The sequence below is a fragment of the Alligator sinensis genome, unplaced genomic scaffold (assembly GCF_000455745.1).
Source record: "Alligator sinensis unplaced genomic scaffold, ASM45574v1 scaffold689_1, whole genome shotgun sequence".
NCBI classification, from domain to species: Eukaryota; Metazoa; Chordata; order Crocodylia; family Alligatoridae; genus Alligator; species Alligator sinensis.
The window spans coordinates 311,311-333,080 of NW_005842816.1; the positions used below are offsets into that span (position 1 = coordinate 311,311).

The 21,770-nt window shown below is 43.6% G+C and overlaps 1 protein-coding gene across 1 annotated transcript in view; it reads left to right on the forward strand.

Moving 5' to 3' along the window:
• Window positions 1-21,770, forward strand: part of COL26A1 (collagen type XXVI alpha 1 chain) — a 342,088-nt gene that overhangs the window by 257,438 nt on the left and 62,880 nt on the right. Inside the window, exon 4 of the mRNA XM_014525512.2 lies at window positions 19,825-19,886. Within this exon, the coding sequence (XP_014380998.1) occupies window positions 19,825-19,886 (62 nt within the window). The remainder of the gene's footprint in view (window positions 1-19,824; window positions 19,887-21,770) is intronic.

Below are 21,770 nucleotides of genomic sequence, written 5' to 3' on the forward strand. Positions count from 1 at the left end.
CCCCCCCCCCAAAGAAGGAGATTAGAGCTTTTTAATGGGAACTTTTGAATTGCTTGCGTTGTATAACTGACACTTCCTCTCAGCGGCCTGTATCCAATGTCCACTGAGGAGCTTGATGGGCAGTGGGTGATATTCTCCTAGACAGGCCATTGGGTAGGTCTCAGAAATATGGAGGGCTTCCCTATTCCTACAGTGCATGGATTAGGCTGGCTGCTCCCTACAATGCTGTGATGTTCAATATAGAACTATAAGTCTTTGACTGTGTGAAAATCAACAGATATTTTATGCCACTTTATTTTAGTAAAGTGATCCAGGGCTTGTCCCTATGGAGCAGTTTCTGTGCTCTGTGCTGAGAGTGAAGTTACATGGCACCAACTGTCCTCTTGGAAAGCTACTGAGGAGTAGTTGTAGGGTGCACTAGAAGTGCCTTTCTGCAAGAAATCTTGCTCCCAGTGTGAAGGTGGAGAAAGTTATTTTGTACGTTACATGTTCTACAAGTGACCATAAGGGAAAATAAGGATTGGGTGGGGTCCATTAAACAAATGGCTTAGGAGAACAGGATTAATTCATGCATTTGTTTGTATGTGATGTGGAACTAAAAGACTTTGGCCATATTCTTAGAATCATAGAAAATTAGGGTTGGAAGGGACCTCAGAAGGTCATCTAGTTCAATGGTTCTCAACCTTTTTTGTACCAGGACCCATTTGTAAAAGTCCATGGCCAGTCCCAACCCAGCGCCCCCCACTCTTGACCTGCTACCCCCCACCCCCAGCCCCCCAGTGTGTGGGGCAGGGACTAAAGCAGCCCCTTACAGGCTGGAACTCTGCCGGCCTGCAAGGGAAAAGCCATGATTTCCTGTTTTTCTTCTTTAAAGGAGAATCCATTTTTAAAGTTTGTTGATTCATTTTTAAAGTTTGTTCACGACCCTTTCATACATTCTTGCAACCCACTTTTGGGTTGCAACACATGGGTTGAGAAATGCTGATCTAGTCCAAACCTCTGCTCACAGCAGAACCATTCCCAACTAGATCATTCCAGCTAGGGCTTTGTCTAGCTGGGCCTTAAAAAGCTCCAACAATGGAGATTCCACCATCTCTCTAGGTAACCTGTTCCAGTGCTCAACACCCTCCTAATGAGACAGTTTTTCCTAATATCTAACCTAAATCTCCCTTGCTGCAACTTGAGACCCTTGCTCCTTGTTTTGTCATGTGCCACCACTGAGAACAGTCCAGCTCCATCCTCTCTGGAACCACTCTTCAAATAGTTGAAGGCTGCTATTAAATCCCCCCTCAGTCTTCTCTTTTGCAGGCTAAATAAGCCCAGTTCTCTCAGCTTCTCCTCAGAAGTCATGTACCCCAGCCCCTGAACCAGTTTCATTGCTCTCCACTGGATTCCCTCCAAATTGTCCACATCCTTTCTGTAGTGGGGGACCCAGAACTGGACACAGTACTCCAGTTGTGGCCTCACCAGTGCTGAATAGAGTGGAATAATGACTTCCCTCAATCTGCTGGCAATGCTCCTACCAATGCAGCCCAGTATACTGTTAGCATTCTTGGCAACAAGGACACACTGTTGACTCATATCCATCTTATTGTCTACTGTAACCCCCAGGTCCTTTTCTTCAGAGCTGCTGCTTAGCCAGTTGATCCCAAATCTGTAGTGGTGCATGGGATTCTTCCATCCTAAGGGCAGGACTTTGTCCTTGTCCTTGTTGAACCATATTCTTGATTCTGTCTATACACTTTTCAGGCAAGGGCCTTGCCTCCTTGTAAACAGTATCATTCTTTAATTAACTCATTTGTTATCTTGGGCAAGTTAGTTATCTCTTTAGGTCTAGCTTTCCCAACTGTGCCTGGCACTTGTAAACTGCTTTGAGATCACTGGATTTCAAGTGCTGTATAAGTGAAAAATAATAGTGTTATTTTATAGACTTCATTGTAATGTGTAATTTGAAACAGTTGTTGCAGAGAAGAGTGATTCACTTGGTTGCCTGGTAGATAGTAGTAGTGTGCGAAATAGGCCGTATTTGATTTGGATTTGGCTCAAATTGGGGGATGTGATTCGATTTGTTGATTCGGATCACTGTCCCCGATTAGATTCGGTCGAATCCAAATCTGAAGATTCGATGCTGATTCAGAGAATCAGCAATTAGGCCATAGACACAGCTTTAAATGTTTTTTCTACATACGTCAAGGTACTAGGCGCAGCTCATGAACATTGCAATGGTAGCATGGATGGAGCACCCCACGGGAGTGCAGGGAGCCCCCTGCATGCTCGGCGGTGAACCCGGAAGTACTTCTGGTCCACTTCTGGGTCCGCCAGGGAGTGCGCCAGGGGGGCCCCCAGGTTCCCCTGGCTCGGTGATCAGTTGCAGGACGACCCTGGGTGCCCCCCCAGATCCAAAAGACACCAGTCGCTGAGCCAGGGGGACATGGCGGAGCCCCCCTGCATGCCCTCTGGCAGACCCAGAAGTGGACCAGAAGTGCTTCTGGTCCACTTCCGGGTTCGCTGCTGAGCATGCGGGGGGGCCTCCCGTGCTCCCATGGGACGCTCCATCCACCCTACCATTGCAGCGTTTATGAGCTGCACCTGGTACCTCAAGGTATGTAGAAAAAACATTTAAAGCTGTGTCTATGTGCGAATCACCAAATCTTTCCAAATCTCTCCGAATTGATTCGGAGGGAATCAGGAGAAATTAAAGGGTCTCCTGATTCGATTCAGATTTGGGGATTTGGCCACCAAATCTCGCCGAATCTCTGCCGAATCGAATCGGTGACCGAAGCTTCGCACAGCCCTACTAGATAGGCCTGTCTTGATGCACAAAATTTTTCAAGTTTAAACTGGTAGTGCCGTACAACCCTAACTGAGCAAAACATAGAAGGTAGTTATTGATGCACAGGTACCAGAGCTAACAGATTTTTCACGCTGAAAATCTTGGGGAATAGTGTCATGCCTCTGGCATTATTACATAGCAGCTTTTAGCAAATCATGATGGTTTGATAGCATGTTCCATACTGCTTGTGTTCGCATTTCTGGAAAGGGAATGTTTTGTTGTTTCCTTAATCTGAATGTGTGCATAGCTTGCACCTTAGCACTTATCTTTTTTAGTGCTTGGAACCTATGGGCCTAGCATATTCTAATCTTAGTGCACAGGCATTTGGCAGAGTAATTTCCAGTGCCATTAAAGAGTGTTACATACACAGGAATCCTTATTTATTGATATGAGAAACATTTCCATTGCTGTAAATGAAGTGATGTTTGACATCTGCTCCTTATTTATAAGCGAATGTTCTAAGTTTAAACGATTTGTGGGCTGTGATTGTTTGGGTTGGGAGATTTACTTGCTTAAAGTGTTTGCAAAAGCCTTTCAGAATGTATTTCATGCAAACGGATGAACCTGAAACAGTTCAGAGGTTAGGGATGTTTAAGTGTCCCAGAACACTTGCCTTACTTAAGTATTTACAGTTTGCTGGGTGTGCAGGCTAGGCCAGATGCTCACTTGATATAAGTTAACAAAGCACCCTTGATTGCAGTGGAGATATGGGTACACTATGTGAAATCTGACCCTGTCTTTGAGAGGTGCCATTGCCCATGCCAGAAGACTTACTATAGCAATGTGGTTCATTAGGACCTAAACAGAGTGTCTCATTTCTGGGGATGGTTTAATTTACTCATTCATTCTGTAGTCATGCAGATGTAAAATCTTGAAATGTCCAACAACCTTTTTATGTCCTGCAGTCCATTGCTGAGAATACAGATTGCTGTTGAGAGGCAAGAGAAAGAACATTTCTAAGACACATGATTCGTACCCCAATTATTGCAGATGAATTGTGTCATCTCTGTGTTGGAGAATTGTGTTACTCTGTTTTGGACCGCTTGTCTCTGACTGCTTTCCCCATTCCTCCTCAAGTCACAGAGCTCAGAGGGAGGGTAAAAATTCATAGACAAATCTTCCACAGCTGTAAAAGTAACTTAATATCAGGAGTGAATGCCTGGAGTGAGTGACCCTGGAGTCCTGGTTGGCTGAGGTGCAGTGCTCCCTACCGCTCACCCGGTTCCCAATGAAATCTCCCCGGATTCCTCGTGTGGCAGTAATGTGTGACCAGGTGCGCTGTGCAAAGCGGTGCTAACTGTTTTTAAACAAGAGGATTTCTGCAGTAAGGCAACCAGGACATAGGAGCAAGTCCTTCAGGTTAACGCTGTGTTTTGTGGAATACTGTTTCTGTACAGTTACCTCTCATAGGCTAGTTACTATAAGTCAGAGGCAAGGCTAATTGTGACAGACTCCCTTCCTACTCACCATGGTGCCGGCATCCACATGGCCGGTCTGCAGGAGACCTAGCCGGCACCACACGACTGGAAGGAACTCCACTAGCTGGTCGGGGACCTGGGGGCCCTGGGTTTAAAGGGAGCCCAGAGATGGAAGCTGGTTGGAGCACCAGAAGCGGAGCCAGCTGCTCTCCCTGCTGCTGAACAGGACCTGGCACTTCCTCCCAGGGCCAGCATGCCCGGAGAAGTGGTGCATGTGCTTCCCACAACCAAAACATCCGGGGAGGACCCAGATTAACTCTTTGTTACTGGTTGGAAACCAGTTGCTCTCTCTCAGGCTAAATTCCTCCGGAAAACCCAGGAAGCCTCGGTCACTGACAGGGCATCATGGGCCCAACTGAATGCCAGCTTAATCAATGCAGCTGGCAGGTTGTGCAGCCCAGACCCAACACTGCTCTGGCAGTCATGGGGACCCACGCAGAAATGCACAGGTCAGGTGGGTTTGGGAGAGGGCAGCCCAGTGGGCACTGCGGGCATCTGCTGGGGGGGAAAACCCAGCATGGAGCCTCCCTGGCACTGCATGTCCTGGCAGAGAGTCTGTGGGCCCACAGCGCACCAACGAGGGATTGGCTGGACCTCGATCTTCATGTAGGCTTGGTGGGGTGTGCCTCAAAGCATTACCATACCTGGCCAGGCAGCAGGAGAGGCAGAACCCCAGATCAGAAAGCCCACCAGGAGGCACCCGGCAAACCTAGAGGTGGGTGAGCAAAGTGGGTGCTGAGCATCAAGGCAACCATGTGCCTAAGGAAAGTGCACAGTGCAGGGACACCGTTGCCTTGCACACTGCACTGTCAAAGCTATTTAAGTTGTCTTTTCAGTTCTGTTGTAATTTTCAGCATATACAGGACAACAGCAAGACCCCCTGTGGCCGTCATCCTCACTGGGCCCTAGTGCAGTAAAAAAAGGCCCTGTCACCATGTCTGAGCTGCACTCAGGCTGATCATAAACACTGGACTGGAAAGAGGTGGGATGTAGTTGAGGAGGAGCCCCACAGAAGACATGCCAATAAAGTCACCCTGGGCCTGACAAGAACCACTGATCACCACCTCCAGAGGTAAAACCCAGTGTAAACAGCAAGTCATGATGGACAAATAAACCCAGCCCAAGGGGCAGGCCATGCCCATTGCCTGGTATGGTGGTTGTGAGCCTGTCACACTAATCTATAAACCAGGAATAAGGGTTGCATCCTTGATAATGCATACGGGTGAAGTTCTTCTGCAATTAGTTCTTATTCCCTAGAGGTATAGGTAGTACCTATGAGCCGCACTCGTAGACCACAACAGTTTTTTGAAGTTCTGTGCAAACACTGAATAAAAATGGCCATGGTTGAAAAAGTTTGCAATCTAAGTGAATTATGTACACCCAAGCTGAGCATTTTTGGGCCTGGGTTTTTACAGCTGAACTAAAGCAATGTCCTACAGCTTGCATATATATAATGATGTAAGATGATTCTTATTTTTTATGATTCAGCAGAAATCATAGTGGGGGAAAGGGGATGTAAAAATTCATGTGAATTCAGGCTTCGTGTTCCCTTTAATTGAAACCACAGGGTGTCTTGCCTGGAACACCCAGCACACATTTCATTTTTTTTTTTTTTTTTTTAATTTGTAATGTGTGCCAAAGTAAAAATTACAATGTGTTCTGAACAGTCAAATGGTAATGTTTACTGCTATCTCTAACATGATCTCCAGCTCCAGTACCAGCTGTGGCATGACACTGGAATCTTGAACTGGTTTCTGTGCAGTCCCTGGGCTGGAACTGACAACCAGTAGATTGATTATCAGTCCCAGCTTTGGCACCATATTGGAGTCTTGAACTATCTCCAGTGTGGTGCAAACATAGCTTTTAGGAGCATCAAACACGGAGGAGGGAGGTCTTTTACCACCTCCAGTACGATCTTGGGGCTGGGACCAGCAGTCAGCTGACTAAATCACAGCCCTGGGACTGCACAAGGACCAGCTCAAGTTTCTGGCATGACTCAGGGGCTGAGACGGACAGGCACCACACCAGGGCTAGTTGAAACTGGTGCAGTCCTAGGGCTAGGATCAACAATCAGCTGATTGTGGGTCCCAGCCCCAGTACCACACTGGGGCCCGTTCAAGACTGGTGTGACATCAGGGCTGGGACCCACATCAGCTGATATTGGATCCAGCCCCAGGACTACAAAATGCTTGCATTATCTCCATGGAACAGTCAGATGAAAATGGAACATGTGGGATTTAACAGTCTTGAACTATTCCTCCAGCAAAAGAGGCCTAATTTTGCTATGGTGCTGTCATACTTAGCATATGTTTTACTGCTTGAATGTGCGGACACTCATGTCTTAAGTGCACTTAACACATCCTAAATGTAATGTGCAACATGGCCTCATGAGTCAGTCAACTACATTTCTTTTTACAGTGTACAACAGGGACGGGCAAAATATGGCCTGTGGACTGCATCCGGCCTACCAGTTGGTTTCATCTGGCATGTGGGCACCCATCAATTAATTGTACCTCATCTAGCCTGCATGCTTCTCTCAAACCCTCCTGCATGGGAGGGCCCCAGCCCCAGTCAGCATGCAGGGGACCTGCTCAGCTTCCCTGGTCTCCCGTGGCTCCTGCTGTGTCCCTGATGCAGCACTAGCTTTGGGCACCAGTTAGGAAAGCTGCATCTGGGCAGGAGCATGGAGTGTGGGGCTGGCGGGAGTGTAGAGCTCATGCCCAGCTGGGCTCCAGGAGAGTGGAGCTTGCGTGGGCAGGGTGTGGGTGGCATTTGTGGGGTATGAGGGAGGGTGGGGGGTGTGGGGACCCCCCCCAACATGCCCTTCCTATGGTGCATAGCCTCTGCCAGTGGTGGCAGCAGCAGGCGGTGTGCCTTCAAGATGCTCGTGGCCCATGCAGGTGCAGCTGCTGGGCAGCACATGGCTTCAGCCAGTTTGGGGAACTGCACATGGTGACAAGGAGCAGAGCCAGGCTGGCTTGCCTTTATCATGCAGGGCCCATGTGCAGCTCCTGGTACTTGTGTACCACGGGGAGGATGCCCCATGCGATGGAGCCAGCTGCCTTCCCTGCTCCTTGCCGCCACATGCAAATCACAGGACTCCGCTGGAAGTGGGGAATGCAGCCAGCTTCAGTGCACAGGGCTTCTCCCTAGTGGTGCCCAAGTCCCTGGACCTGCATGTGTGCTGTAGGGAGCCCCACGCAATAGAGGTGGGCTGTCCTGGCTCCATTCCTTGCCACCTTGTGCAGCTCCCAGAACTGGCTGGAACCATGTGCTGCCCAGTGTCTGTGCCTGAGCAGGCCATGAACACCCCAAGGGCCTGTTGGTTGGTGCTTCTGCTGCTCGTTTCAGCAGGGGCTGTGCGCAATGGGGAGGGGGGTCACCCCAGGACATACCCACACCCCAGGACATACCCTGCACCCCCCAACACACAGCCACACCCCCTTATACCCCTCCACACAGCCACCCACATACCCCACCATACACACACCCTCACCCCCACAACCACATCCCACTCCCCCCCCCACACCGAATATATAAGAGTAAGACTATTTTTGAGCTATTATGCAGTCACCTCTATATATACTATGCTAACACACATAAACCAGAACAAAAATATTTTTTGAAATAAAATTAAAATATGTTTTAGTAGATGTTTGACTTTTAGTATATGATTTGGCTTTCTTTTCTGGTTCCAAGGTGGCAAGCCCCACTGTCCCAAAAGAAGTACATCTGGGGGCAAGGGGAGGGACTTCTAGTGGCAAAGGTTTGGGGCCGGACTTCCAGTCCCAAGACCAGGGGGCAGGGCAATTGTCAAGGGGTGGGGCTACAATTGCGGCCTTCGACAGCTCACCAAAACTCATTAAGCAGCCCTCCACTCAAAATAATTGCCCACTTCTGGTGTATAAGTACCTATGTAGGGAGGGGGCAACGAATACTGGGTATCTCTAATCTGAATAGACAAAACATAACAAGATCCAAAAAAGGTGGGATTTGAAGTTAAAAAAATAGAAAATGAATATAAGATTCAGATTTTTAACATGACCATTAACCCCTGAGTCCCCATGCAAGGGGGAGCAGTAGATTCTCCAACACTGTAAGTCTTTCATTCACACTGGGTGGCTTTCTGAGATAGATGGTCCAGTTCGACCACATGCTATTTGCCTAGACACAGGAATTATTGAATGAAACTCTGTGACCTGTTTTATACAGGTGTAGCCTAGAAGATTGTAATGGTCTTAAGTTGAAATCTGTGACTACATGGTATTTTCTATTAGAATTTTTCCTTTCTTCGTGTCTGCTTTCTGATTTCACATTATTTCCATGTTTTACTTTTTCCTCTGCCTCCTGGCCGTACTTCATTTTTTACCCTGTGTTTTTCCCTGCTGACTTGTGAAACAGGAGAGAGAGACAATCTCTCCTAAGTGGAACATGAACCCAGTCACTTGTTCAGTTAGCGAATGAACTGTCACAGGCACCAAGTATAAGGGGATATTGTGTGTTTTGTGATTCTTGATTGTGATATAATAAGAATCTGTTCCATGTCAAGAAGCAAAGATGATGACAGAACGCAATGGGCCTGGTCTGACAGCTGTAAGAGTCGGCAAGAGCCATTGACTTCAATGTCTATTGAAACCAGAGAGTGGATACTTTTCCTCTGGTGGTTGGTCTGGCTCTCTCATATGTGTTCTCCATTGCATTCCACTCCGCTGGCAGGATATAGAGTAGAGAGATTCATTGCACTTGATGAAGTGGGATTATTTTTCCCTTTTGGATAGAGATATTTAACCTGGTTTGTGTGTGTTCTTGTCTGTCTGTAACAAGGCCGATTTGTATGTGCGCACTAATAACACTCCCTGCAGCAATTATTGTACTGCTTTTTATCAGCTTCCACGTGCTTAAAATATTAGACAACTAATTACCATGGGGATAAGAGGGAAGAGAAGACAGTGAAGCTTAATAGCTGTGTAGCACCAGTTGGTATCAATAAGGACAGCAGCACTTCAGCACCTTTGAAAAAGACCCTGGGTGTCTTTAACTGGAATTCTGAAACCCTTGCATCCAGGGGCAGGGAGAAATTCATGCTGAAGCTATCATGCTGCCACTAATAAAATGTCCTGGGAGTTTCTAAAAATACATTTCTCACACAAAAGTATTCCATCAAACTTAGGACATTTCTACATGAGCTGTCTTTTTGACCGATAAAGATGAATTGACCAAGTAGTCGTTGTCCATCAGCAAATGAGTGTGACCTAATTACATGTCATGTGCAAACAGAATATATTCCCAAGTTCCAACCTACAGTATATAGACTTAGCATTTTAAAAGAGCCACATTCCCAAAGCTAAGGGCAATTAGATATAGATAGATAGATAGATATGTGCATAATGAGGATTATTTTAGAATAGAGTTGGGTAAATAATAGATGTTTTTGGTCACTAGCCAGACCAAGAACCTTGGACAGAAAATTGGTTTGGGTCAAATGGGAATGAAGATTTTTAGGCTTTTTGCATCAAAAAAAAAAAAAATCATCCCCCCACTTCCCTTTTTCCCCAACACACTTTTTTGGTTTTTTACTATACATCAGCTATGACGCAAATGCCCATCCCACAATGAAAATGAAATGCCAAAATGTTTCATTTGGAAAATATCAAAATCGTTACAAATATGGCAGAACAAAATACTAAACAGTTTTCAATTCCCCTCCCCCCGTCCTGCCCCCCATTTTTGGACTGAAATTGTTTTCTGGATCTGACTCCAATTCACAAATAGCTTTATTTCCTCTGAAACTGCATTTTTGACAAGTCTACTATTTGCTGAGAAGTCCTGCCCACCTATGTTTACAAATAGTTTATTAAATGCCCAAATCTTCACAATATTCACCTTCACAATCAAGAAAAACTGTCCTTGTTTAGGGCTAAAAGAAAAGTCCTTGTTTAGAAAAGAAGTGAATGCACAAATACAAGTTGAAGAATATATAATATAAGTGGAAAAGGGGGAGTTTATACCAAAGACTACAAATTAATATTTATGAAAAACAGACTTATTTTAAAAAATTGAAGCTGTAACTGAATAGTCTATGTCCAGTAGATTTAAGTGGTAGTTAGCCATGTTAGTCTGAAGTCAGGCAGGAGGCAAAGCGAATTTGCACTTTATAAACTAACTAAATCAAAGATGTATAGCATAAGGTTTTTGTAAGCAGTGGCTAACTTTATCAGATGCTGTGAAGGCAGTCCCTGTAAGGCAGTTTATGAGGTGTACATCTACCCTGCCTTCTTCACTAATTTAAAAACAAAAAGGATTAAAAAAAAAAAATTAATCAAGAACTAATGAAATGCCAGGCATAGATCTATTACTCAATAGAGACTATAACATTATTAGTGATGCTGAAAAGGCAGAAATATTGAAAAAATCCTTGTTATAGACAGTATAAATATTTTGTCTCCTATTAGTAAGAAGTTTCATGGTACATTCACAGTTTACAGTGATGATGAGATACTTTCTATAAGAGTAAGCAGTGAGGACGTTAAACAGCAACTGCTAAACTATTTATAAATCCTTGGGACCCTATAATTTACATCCCAGAGTTTTAAAAGAATTGACCAAGGAGCTCTGTTGGTGTTCTTTACAAATCTTGCGATGCTAGGGGAATTTCAGAAAAATTGAAAAAAGCTATTGTTGCCTTGAAATCCTTTTGCGAAGGGTGCAGTAAAAGAGCAAAGCGTTATTATGCATTATGGACATGATCAGTGGAACGACTATATTTTGTCCTTGGGGGGAAAAAGAGTAAGCCAATAGCTTCTAGATTCAACATATGTAATATGCTACTATACTAGGGAGTCCCAAATGATATACAGCTGGCAACTTCCATTTGGGAACAATCAGTATGTCACCTTGGTGTTACTTCTTGGCATTCAGTGGTCAGGGAAACATGATTCCCAGGGCCTCGTTACACAACAATTTTGGGCAGCTCCTGGGGCTCCTGATGCCTGGATTGTCTGGACATTAATACCTTAAAGTAGTTTTAAGCACTTGTTATGTGGCTCAAAGTTATGCCACTCCAGGGCAGGATTATCTTTGATCCGCACTACCCAGCTCCTATTCCATTAAGGTGTGGCCACTCCCCACAGATGTGTGGTCCAAGCTGAAGTCCTCTGGTATCCCAGGATCTCTCACGTCCTTGCCTGTAGAGCAGAAATAGAAGCTTGTCCTGGCTCACCAGCCCTCTGGTGGCAATTCACAACTACAGCTCCTAGCCCTGCCCCTGCCCACCAGATCTCTAGTAGCAAGTCAGAGCTGTGGAGGTGGGGGACAGTCAGAGGTTTCTAAACTAAGAGTGTGACTACTCCAAACTAGCACCAACATTGATCAATATTTGTGTGGTTCATAGCATAAGGTGTCGCCAGGCCCCCAGATTATGCAAGTGCAGTTTCTCTTAGCCCTGCAGCTCAGATCTCTAGGTCATAAAACACTGCAGCACCTCTCAGATATATTTGGAAGGAGGTGAAATAGCATCCTGCTTTATTCCAGTCCTGCTAAGACTGTGGTTCCAATCATCTATATTGTGCATGCGTGCGCCTGCATGTTCCTTTCCTTTGAATAATCTTGTTTCATTAAGAAATCTAATTGTTATTTAAAACTGCACACATTGGAAACTATTTGTTTCCATCATTTTTGTTAATCAGTTGTAGAACTTGTGTAAATTATATTTATTTCAATGTAATTTAACAGACATTGAGAAGTGCACAAGTATTGTCTTATTGATCATGCTGAGCATCTTTCTTCAAAGCACTATCTAGTGGTCAGTGCCAAACCTTGGATGTTGGGACTCCATAGAACATTAAGGAACTTTGCCATAAATTCAGTGTGATGGGTAAATCAATCTAGGCTAAATATTGATGTCCTTATCTCAGTTTTACTCCATTATTTGGGAGTATGCTGAAGTAAAAATGGGGAAAGATTAAAATAATAAAATAAAGACATTGGGATTGGTCTGTTAATATTGTTCTGCCTCGGTTTCCTCATTGGTAAAATACCAGTGTTATCCTTAACCCCGGAGAGAAGTTGTGAAGCTTCATTACTACTTGCATTATACAGAATAGTGTTGCTGTAGCTATGGTGGTACAGGGACCACACAAGAAAGGGCTGTTTGGTAATATCTCTTATTGGGCCAACTTTATAGTTTGGAGAGATACCAGACAAGCTTTCAGGCACTGAATGGTGCATGGTATTCAGTCATTCCCTGTAGAAGTATCATTGCATCTTTCTGCTGTTCAGAGATGCTAGCTGAGTAAATTTGTGAAACAGTTAATGTTAAGGCACCAAATGGTTCCAGAGGGTCGGGGTGGCTGTTTTGGTGTTAGCTACTGCACCATAAGTGAAAGGGGAAAAGGAAACCAGGTCTTCTGGGGCTTGCCTCTTCCACACTGACTCAGCCGGGAGCTGCTCTTTACTGTAGAAGTGGAAGGAAGCATTTGTCCTAAAACATTATGTAAATAGGCATGTATGTGTCTATATGCACTGCACCCTGTGGGCTTATCAAGTGTGTGAAGGATGTACAACCAAAGAATTACACATGTCCACTGCAGCTGAATGAACTGAAATGTTAGGGACGGATTTTCAAACCCACAAATGGCTTTTAAGTGCCTTATTAACTCCTGTTGATTTGTCCCATGTGAGTTAGTTGCCTGTTGAAAATCTTATCCACCATCACCTTTTATTCTTGGAGACGCCTATCAGTTTGGTCCTGTTAGCAAGTATTTCCTGAAGGCTGAAAATCTAATCCAAAAATGGCATGCAGCAGGTGGTCATCATCATGACTTTAAATAAAGCATCATTATTAGAAGAGCCTTAATCATCTCAGGCTACAAGTAAACTACACCTAACAGGGCAGCTCTGAGTAATTGTTCCAGAGTTCTTAGTGGGCAATAGTCCTCAATGAAACCTAATCAGTGATTTCTTCCAAGTTCTTGACTTGCCTGTGGTTTGTCTTCTGTTTGATCAGAGTAATCCCCTTACTGAACATCACCTTCCCCATTCCTCTGACCTCTTATCACTGGCTTTTCTTTAGATCAGAGACTGCTGGACCAAGCCAGATCTCCTGTCCGTGGGTGCTGTGAGCCTTTCAGCTTTCACATGCTCAAGCCCTGTTAAGGAAAATATATATGACTATATTTGATAGTGAGCATAATTAATAAAGCTGATCTAGCCAATATCTGACTCTTATTAGGGAGAAAGTGTTGAAAAGACATGCCCTGGACTGGCCATGATTTATAGCCTGAGCCTGCTATTCTTCAGGAGTTCTGGGGAAAGCTTTTGCAAAGTGCCAGAAGATAAACTATTTTGGGAAGATGTGTATCCACATAAGAGGCTATAAGGGTCAAACCAGGCTGATGGAGATGGTGTGGGGATAGGAATGGACTCAGCTAGTGTCCATGGTAGTCCACCCAGCCAAGCATGGATCAGGCCCTGGCTAGGCTCCACAGGTCTCTTTCATTTTTCCCCCCCCGTTTGTTGGTATTCAGTCCTCAAAAGGGCATAGACAGACCTGCGGCTCCCCACAGTAAATCAAAAGTACCATGAGTTACAGCAATCCCCTCAACCCAACAGACATTTGCTGTTGGGTCCAGGGGGTTAGGGGATGGGAGCTCCACTTTAGAGGGTTCATAAACTCACTTAATTGGGCACTTTTAAAGCACTCTGCAGCTGTCCATTTCTGTAAGGGCACGGCTATTGAGCGCTTTCAAGCGGCTGATCATGAGACAAATTTAACTTCTCTCTGCATCCAAAGGGGACAGCAGAGGCACACTCACATACCCATCTATCCTTTTTCATGAAGCAACTACTGTTTTTTTCATATCACTTTGCTGCTGCAAGTTTTAACCATGGGAATTCCAGGTTGATGCACATTAAAAGGTCATTTCTTCTTCCCAAGAAGGATAAGTGCCAGTTCTCAGTTTCTGTTACATCACCATAACCCCAGAGTTACTTGGCCAAGTTCATTAGTATTCCTCCAAATTTGTACCAGTGTTACTACTCATCTCGTATTCTTACTGAAGATTTATAGAAAGTTGTTTGTACCATTGACTAAAACAGTATTCTATTATTTCTTGGCAAATCAAAGTTCCATTAAACCAATCAGTGGGCATTAATGTTTCAGTTTTTACTAACCTCTTAACACATCCCTGTGTTTTAAATAATAATAGCAATTCAACAGCTGAAAATATAAATCTATTAATCCTGATAGTAGCCAGTTGTGACAGAATTATAACACTTTCTTGATAGGTTAGGAAAAGTAAATGGTGTTCTGGTTCTGTTCACACAGACTGTCTGCTGGGCTGTTAAGTGGCTCTGGTTCACTGTCTCTAAAACTGAGATAATAGCATTTGCAATCCTTTTTGAGGTCTGTGTCTGAGAAGTGCAGTTTAGGTTGTGTATATTAGAGAGAGACAGGTATATACATGTGAAAGTATTACTGATGAAATCAAAGACACTACACATGAGTAATTATACCTAACACTTTTCTTTCCCAGCTCTCAGTGAATGTTGCAAAGGTCCTTGGTGTTAACTTCTTCAGGGAAGAAACCCAAGGCCTCGATCCATTGATGTCAATGAAGCTATGCTGAATTATATCTACTGAGCAGCTGACCAGAGGCCATCTTGTTTCCCTTTTTATTTTCTGTATAGGACTGTTACATCCTTTTTATTTTCTGTATAGATTCTGGGTATAAGTAGTAAGCAGTGGGGCAGAGATGGTAGGAGACTGTTTGCTGCTCTATACAACTCTGTACCTACTGGCCCAGTTGAAAATATTACTTTGATTTTTTTTCCTTTCACTTTTACTGATGTACTGAAGTTTAAAGAGTAACTTTGCTGAAATCAATAGAGATCCCTTCATTTAAAGTTACTGTAAATAAGGGTAGAAACATACCTATTTTGTTGACCAATTCTTAGCTGAGGAATCCTAAGACTTTGTACCTATTTAATAGCCATTATAAAATTATACAGATACTGTTTGAGATCTGCAAAGAAGGAAAACCAACCTCATTCTTCATAGGTCGTTCACAATTGCAAATCAGTTGTTATAGCATATCTAGGCAGTCGTGCCTTGTCTGGGTGTGCCACTGAGGTTTAGGTGTCCTGTCTTCCAAGGGCCAGCTCCTAGGGCCTGACAGCTTGACCTGACTGGCTCATATTAGCAGGACACACTGGACACCCTCCGTCTCACTTGATCTTTAAATAAGGAGGGAGGATCCTTGATGTTGCTCTCCTGCTTCTGCGAGCATCACGTTGTTCCTTTGGAGCTCCACCTTGCCTTACACCCTGCCCTTATGCCAACGTGGTCTTATAGTCAAATCAGGTAGAGTGCCGTCAGGTGATGGGATAGCCCCATCCTCATAATTGGACTGCTTTTTTTCTCAAAAATTGGTAGCTCGCTTTGACACAGTTCAGTGGGCTTTCACCGTCCTGCCCGTCACGCCTAGTGCCAAAAATCCTGACTTTTCCCCATTGGGCATCACTTTGGCCTGCCCGCTGATGCATTTCCCAGGGCCCACACCAATGGAATGGACTCACAGTTCTTTCCCTTGATTCACCCAGAGAAGTGTTTGTTGTCTCAATACCTCCACTTTATGCCAACAATTCCCCAGTGCTATGCAGCTGGTCCCATGATGGTGAGGCTTCTTTGAGCCTCCAATCGGAATAGCAAATATTGCTCTTCCCCTCTCGCCCCTGCCAGAGCACGCTCAAGTTGGAGCCAGCTCTCCTGCAGCCATGCTTCCTGGTCTCTACTCTTCTATCTTTAGTTGCCATGGGGCACATCTTTATGATGTGCTCAGCTGTGGCCCAACCAATTTGGATCCGGCACAAGCTAATAAAGTGCGGCAGCTGTGGTGCCAGGGATTCCCCAAAATGCTCTTCCTTCCTCTGTGGTATCTATGACCCTGAACCTTCATTTTGATAATTAAACAACCCAAACGCCTTTCAATAATAGACTTCCTGTTTCCCTTCATTCTCACAGTCTTTCTTTGCATCTCTTCCAGATTGAGTTTTGAATGCAGGTTACCCAAATTGCATCTGGTATACCATATGCGGTCTAACCAGTAGCTGGTAGAATGGCATTCGGCAAGTCTCTTTGTACATACTTCTGATACATCCAAAGATTACAGTTGACTTTTTATGGCTGCATCCTACTGGGGGTTCATAGTCATCTTGATCGTCTATTATTCAAAGGTCATTCTCTGCCTCACCGGTTTCCAACTGATGAGCTCTCTGCTTATAGCTGACATTTTAGTAGTTTCCAAGTGCATGACCTTGCATTTTTGTACTATTGAATTTCATCCTGTTTCTGTTACCCCAGTCCTATCATCTGGTTCTTTCTGTATGACAACCTGATCCTCCAGTGTATTTATGATGGCTCCCATTATCAGCACATTTGTAAGCTTTGCCTTAATGTTGTTTCATGAAAATATTCAGATCAGTAACAAGAATTATCTTTAAGGAACTCCAGTAGTAACCTCTCTCCAACCTGATACTTCTACTGTCACACTGCCTGCTATCTCCTGTTTTGCCAGTTCCTTATTTGCTTTACAACTTCATTAATCCTCACCTCCAACTTAACTGATAGTCCTTTATGTGGCACTGTATCAATGCTTTACTAAGGTCCAGAGAGATAAGCTGTACCGTAGTACTGTCTAGAAAAAAGCTGCCAAATAGTATGTCATGGTTTGCCTTTGGTAGATCCAGGTTGCATTTTACCCCATTTCTTTCCAGATCTTTAATTATTCTGCCCTTCAGCAATTATTCTAAAGCATATTTAGGCTGTAATGATCTGAATCATTTCCCCTGCTTATTAGAGCTACAACATCTACTATTGTCCATTCATATGGTACCACTCCCTCTTGGTAGGTTTATTCAAAATACTTGCTTACCAAATTTATGAAACCCTGGGATGGAGATTACTTGCCCTTCCTGCTTGACTTGAGTGCATGAAGTTTTCTAAGTTTTGCTTCCACCTGGTGATAGTTATTTCCACTTCCAGAACCACATTCCTATTCTCCATCTTGCATTTGCTACCCACTCTGCTCAGCATCATGCTTCTTATTGAAAATTGAAGAAAGATATTTAGTTCTTGGTTCATATCTAGATTATACTGAATTACTACCCAATCCTCACAGCAAAATGGCCCCACTTTTCCTGTTTTCATTTATTTATATGCCTGAGGAGTCTTTTGGTATTTGTTTTAATACCCTTTGTGAGTCCTAACTCAGCTTGACTTTTGGCAATTCTTCCTTTATATCTATATTTCTTGACCACCAAGATAGTTTGCTTTGCTGATCATTACTTTGTTACTTAGCTTTAACTTAGCATTTCATTTTTAAAGCACTGTCTAGAGTAGGAGTTTGCCTTCGTAAACATTATGTGCCCTCTGTCCAAGACATTTACATTTAAGCCAACAAGTCTGGGTATATATATGAATATTTGTACACTTCAAAAGGGAAGAAGGTGGGATTCAAACCCACCTGAAACTTAATTAGCTCTCTGGCCAATTTAGGACATTGGATGGTGCTGACTTTCCTTGCTCCTTAGTAAGAGCAGCCTGAAATCCTTAGAGTCAAAATGAAGTGGCTCTTAATTTAACAGATAACATTTGTTCTTTGTGCATCATGTTCTGGGCTGTTAATTTTCTTTGATTTTTATTTGTTTTCATTAGCATTAGATTTCTCAAAGGGGCACATCTGCAAGTGCAAACTATCGCAGAGTCCACATGATTTTATTGCCATAACCCATTTCCTCACCCTGTCCCATCACATAATTCATTACTGTCCTGCTTCATGGCAGCTCTGAAATTAACCCTCAGTCCTACAGACAGACATGCAGGTTACTCAGGGGTCTGGGCAAGCACACAGGGGTCTGGGCAAGCATATTCAATTGAATAATCAGGGCCATACTCTTTGACCTTCTGGCAGCACAGTTGGTGAGATTGATTCCTACAAGCTGGGTGAAATTTTGCCCCATGCAAAGAGGCATTCTGAATCCTGTGTATAAGGTGAGTTCTCAAAACGGGGGTTAGAGGGCATGTCCATCTGAAATGAACGGGAGATATATTAATAGCTTTGGCCAAGCAAGAGGAGAATAGGGCTCCATATTTTATTTGCGCTGTAAAGCATCTGGTGTACTTACTGGCTCTGTGGAACAATGGGTTTACTTGATCTTATCTTCCTATGTGGATGAGTAAGATCAAAAGCATGGAGCCAGTTACATGCAGAACATAATTCCCTGTTTTACACGCCACAGACAGTTCCAAGCCAAACAAGCCTCACCCCTTTCTTTGCCTTTTGGGACAATGCAGTTATGGCACTTGCATATGTATAAGCCAATTCATGCCAGAAAAAAAATTATTGTCCAAGATTTATTGCTGGGACGAAAAAAATTAAGCGGTATTTCCTGTTGACAACATAAAAATCCTTTTTCAATACAGAATAGTAATGGGATTCCTGTAAACCAAATCTGCCTGTGCAGTTGGGGGGTTTAGTTTGCAAGATGCAGCTTGGTATTAAGTTGGGGGGGTCTCAAAGGAACCAATAGCAGCTGGGTGCTTAATTCCTTTAGGCAGTTTTCAAAATGCCAGTGTGGATAGTTTTATAGATGCTAGTGGACTGAAAAGAGAGTTTGTGAGGGGACTTTGTTCAGTTAAGGGTTTCTTGCTGTTAGGACCTGATCCATCTACTTAGACTGTAAACTCTTTGCAGTAGGGACTTCTTGTTTCATGACACTGTACAGCTGGTGTTCATGATTTGCATCCCTGTTCACTGCTGTAGTACAAATAATAATAAGTAATGGTTGGCATCAGTGGGAGTTGCCACCAGATGCTTAGTGCGACACGGATTGGTTGTGGAATGAGGGGTTGCAAGCAGCGGGCGATTCTCTGCCATGTTCCACACTGTGCGGTGTTTCTCCTTTTCACGCTTGATCCTAGCAGAGATGATGGCTGGACATGCCAGTCTCTACTGTAGAGAGAAAGGGAGCCTTTCTGCTAGCTTGTAATGTACAATACAGAGTTTCTGCAAGCCGATGGGAAGTTGCCTTGTTGGTTAAATCTCTTTTCAGTGTTTCTTATGTTTTCCTGCATATATTAAAAAAAACAAAACACAAACCTTTAAAAATATTGACCTGGAATTAGGCACAACTGCAACCCTGAGTTAGGCAAGTCATTTTCCGTATACCAGGCAAACATTTTAAACAACACCCCTAACCTTCTTGGTTAATGTTTTGCTCCTTATAAAGCATCTGGCTTAAAATATGGGCATATTTTATTTACATTAACAACCAGCATGGTTGTGGTCACTGACTTGTGCAAGAGAGCTTATTACTTAAATAATAGCCCTTAAGCATTTTTTGATCTTGGATTAAAAGTTTGCATGGAGACAGAGTTACTTGTGACATTGGATATTATAGCTGTTTTCATTCATTAACAAGATGATAATGTTGGGTTTATATCTTATTTTTTTCTAGAATGTATGAACTGCACAAGACTTGCTGACATGACTGAAAAACTAAACACTCTGGAAGCCAAGGTCAGTGCATTATTGCTTTCCTTTTGGGAAAATATTCAGTGAATTTAGTCCTTGTGAACAGGGTTCAATTGAGCATCCCAGACAGAGGAAATCTGATACAGTTGAATTGTCAGTCAGGTACAGCATGACAAATAGCAGTGCAAACTTCATCAAGCTGCCCAGCTCCTATAATGCAGCACAGATCCATAACGATCATCTCTTCCATGGGAGGGTTGTTTAGCTTCTCTGCCCCCACAAATAAATACGAATTCCCCTGGTACTGGTGGTGCTTGTTGTTTGTTGTGGTAAGGTTGGTACAAAAGCATCCAAAGATTTGCTAATGTATTTGGATGCTCTGTGATACCATTAAGACAAATACCTTAAGGTCAACTCGCAGCTGCACTACTGTGTATGCCTAAAGGATGGGTGGTTAATGAGAGCAGGAACTGTATCCCTGCTCCCACTTGATCTTGAGGAAAAAAACTGTAGAGAAGAGCAACCAAAGACTCCAGCTGGTGCAAGCTGCTGCAGAGCAGCCAGAACAGGCAGGGTAGAATGAGGACCACCCAGGGATGCTTCTCCTTCCTACCAGTTTTCCTGTGTACCCAAAACTATACAGAAGAACCCTATCTGGAAAAGACTCAGGGGTGACTCCACTTCCTTCTCCTACGCTAGAGACGTTTGGGCATTCAGAGGACTTGCTGGAGTTTGACCAGACTTTTTTCTTTTTTTCATTAACTGCTTGATCCAAACCTCTCTTTCACCTTCTCCCACAGTCCCTTCACTTCAGCTTCACTCCACGTTGATCCTCTGAACTCTCATCTCCATTCTTCCTTACCTTCCATTTTCTTTCCATTTAATTTATCCCCTCCTAAATAACATACCTTACACCGTCCCTTCCCCAAAATCACAACCACAGAACTAATATGTTGTTTGCTGCCAATGCGTTATGTGCTTTGCTTGTGTTACAGCCTGTTCTCCACCCTACAGGTGTCTTATCTGTTTAGATATAAACTCCCCGAGACAAGGGGACTTTTTATACAGTGCCTAGAACTGCTGCATGCTTGACTGGCTCTTAGGGCTACCATTATTAGAAACCTATTGCTCCTGATCAGGAAGTGTCCATCTGAACCACCGTAGGTTTTATTCGTCTCAGTAAAGAACTAGAGGACAAATATTTGCAGTGTGAAATTCTACTTGATTCAGCTGGGTAATATGGGCTTTACAAATCAGAAGTGAATTCAGACCCTGGCAAACAGTTTCTGAATATGATCTCTCTCTTGTCAGTGGCAAACACCTAGAAGAAACTCCATCCACAAAGAGTACAAAATGCAAAAACAGCTTTTATTTTTCTTTGGCTGCAAAATCTAAATCTGAGGCAACAGAAATTAGTGAATAAAGGAGAGACATCTTCAATTAGAGACGATCATTTTGGAATGACTCCACAACAGTTCTTCATTTAGCCTTTCAATTATTTTTACTGTTTCTGTGTCCTTTATGCCATTTCCATTTCCCTAAATTCACCTCTCACTTCACTTCTTCAACAATGGCATATAGAAAAGTGTATGTGTGCTGGTTACTGATACAGGAAAGCATTTTCCCTCACATGAGTAGGCCCCACTTCTTACTGGCCTCTTTACATTTGAAGGCTCATCCAGTGGAGTCTGAACTTAAAACCAAACAGCTATCCCAGCATAATTCCTTGTCCAGACACACCCTAAGTCGTCCATTTTATTTGCTGATCTAACTGGATGTAAACAGCCTTCACCTGGATCATTGACATCTAGTTGTCCAAATCAACTTTGTTCATGCACGGATGTTCACATACTTGCTATTCAATCCATGTTTATTGTTTTTCCCTTTTTTAATATTAGGGGGATTAGCTTTGAACACCTTTGCTGGGAA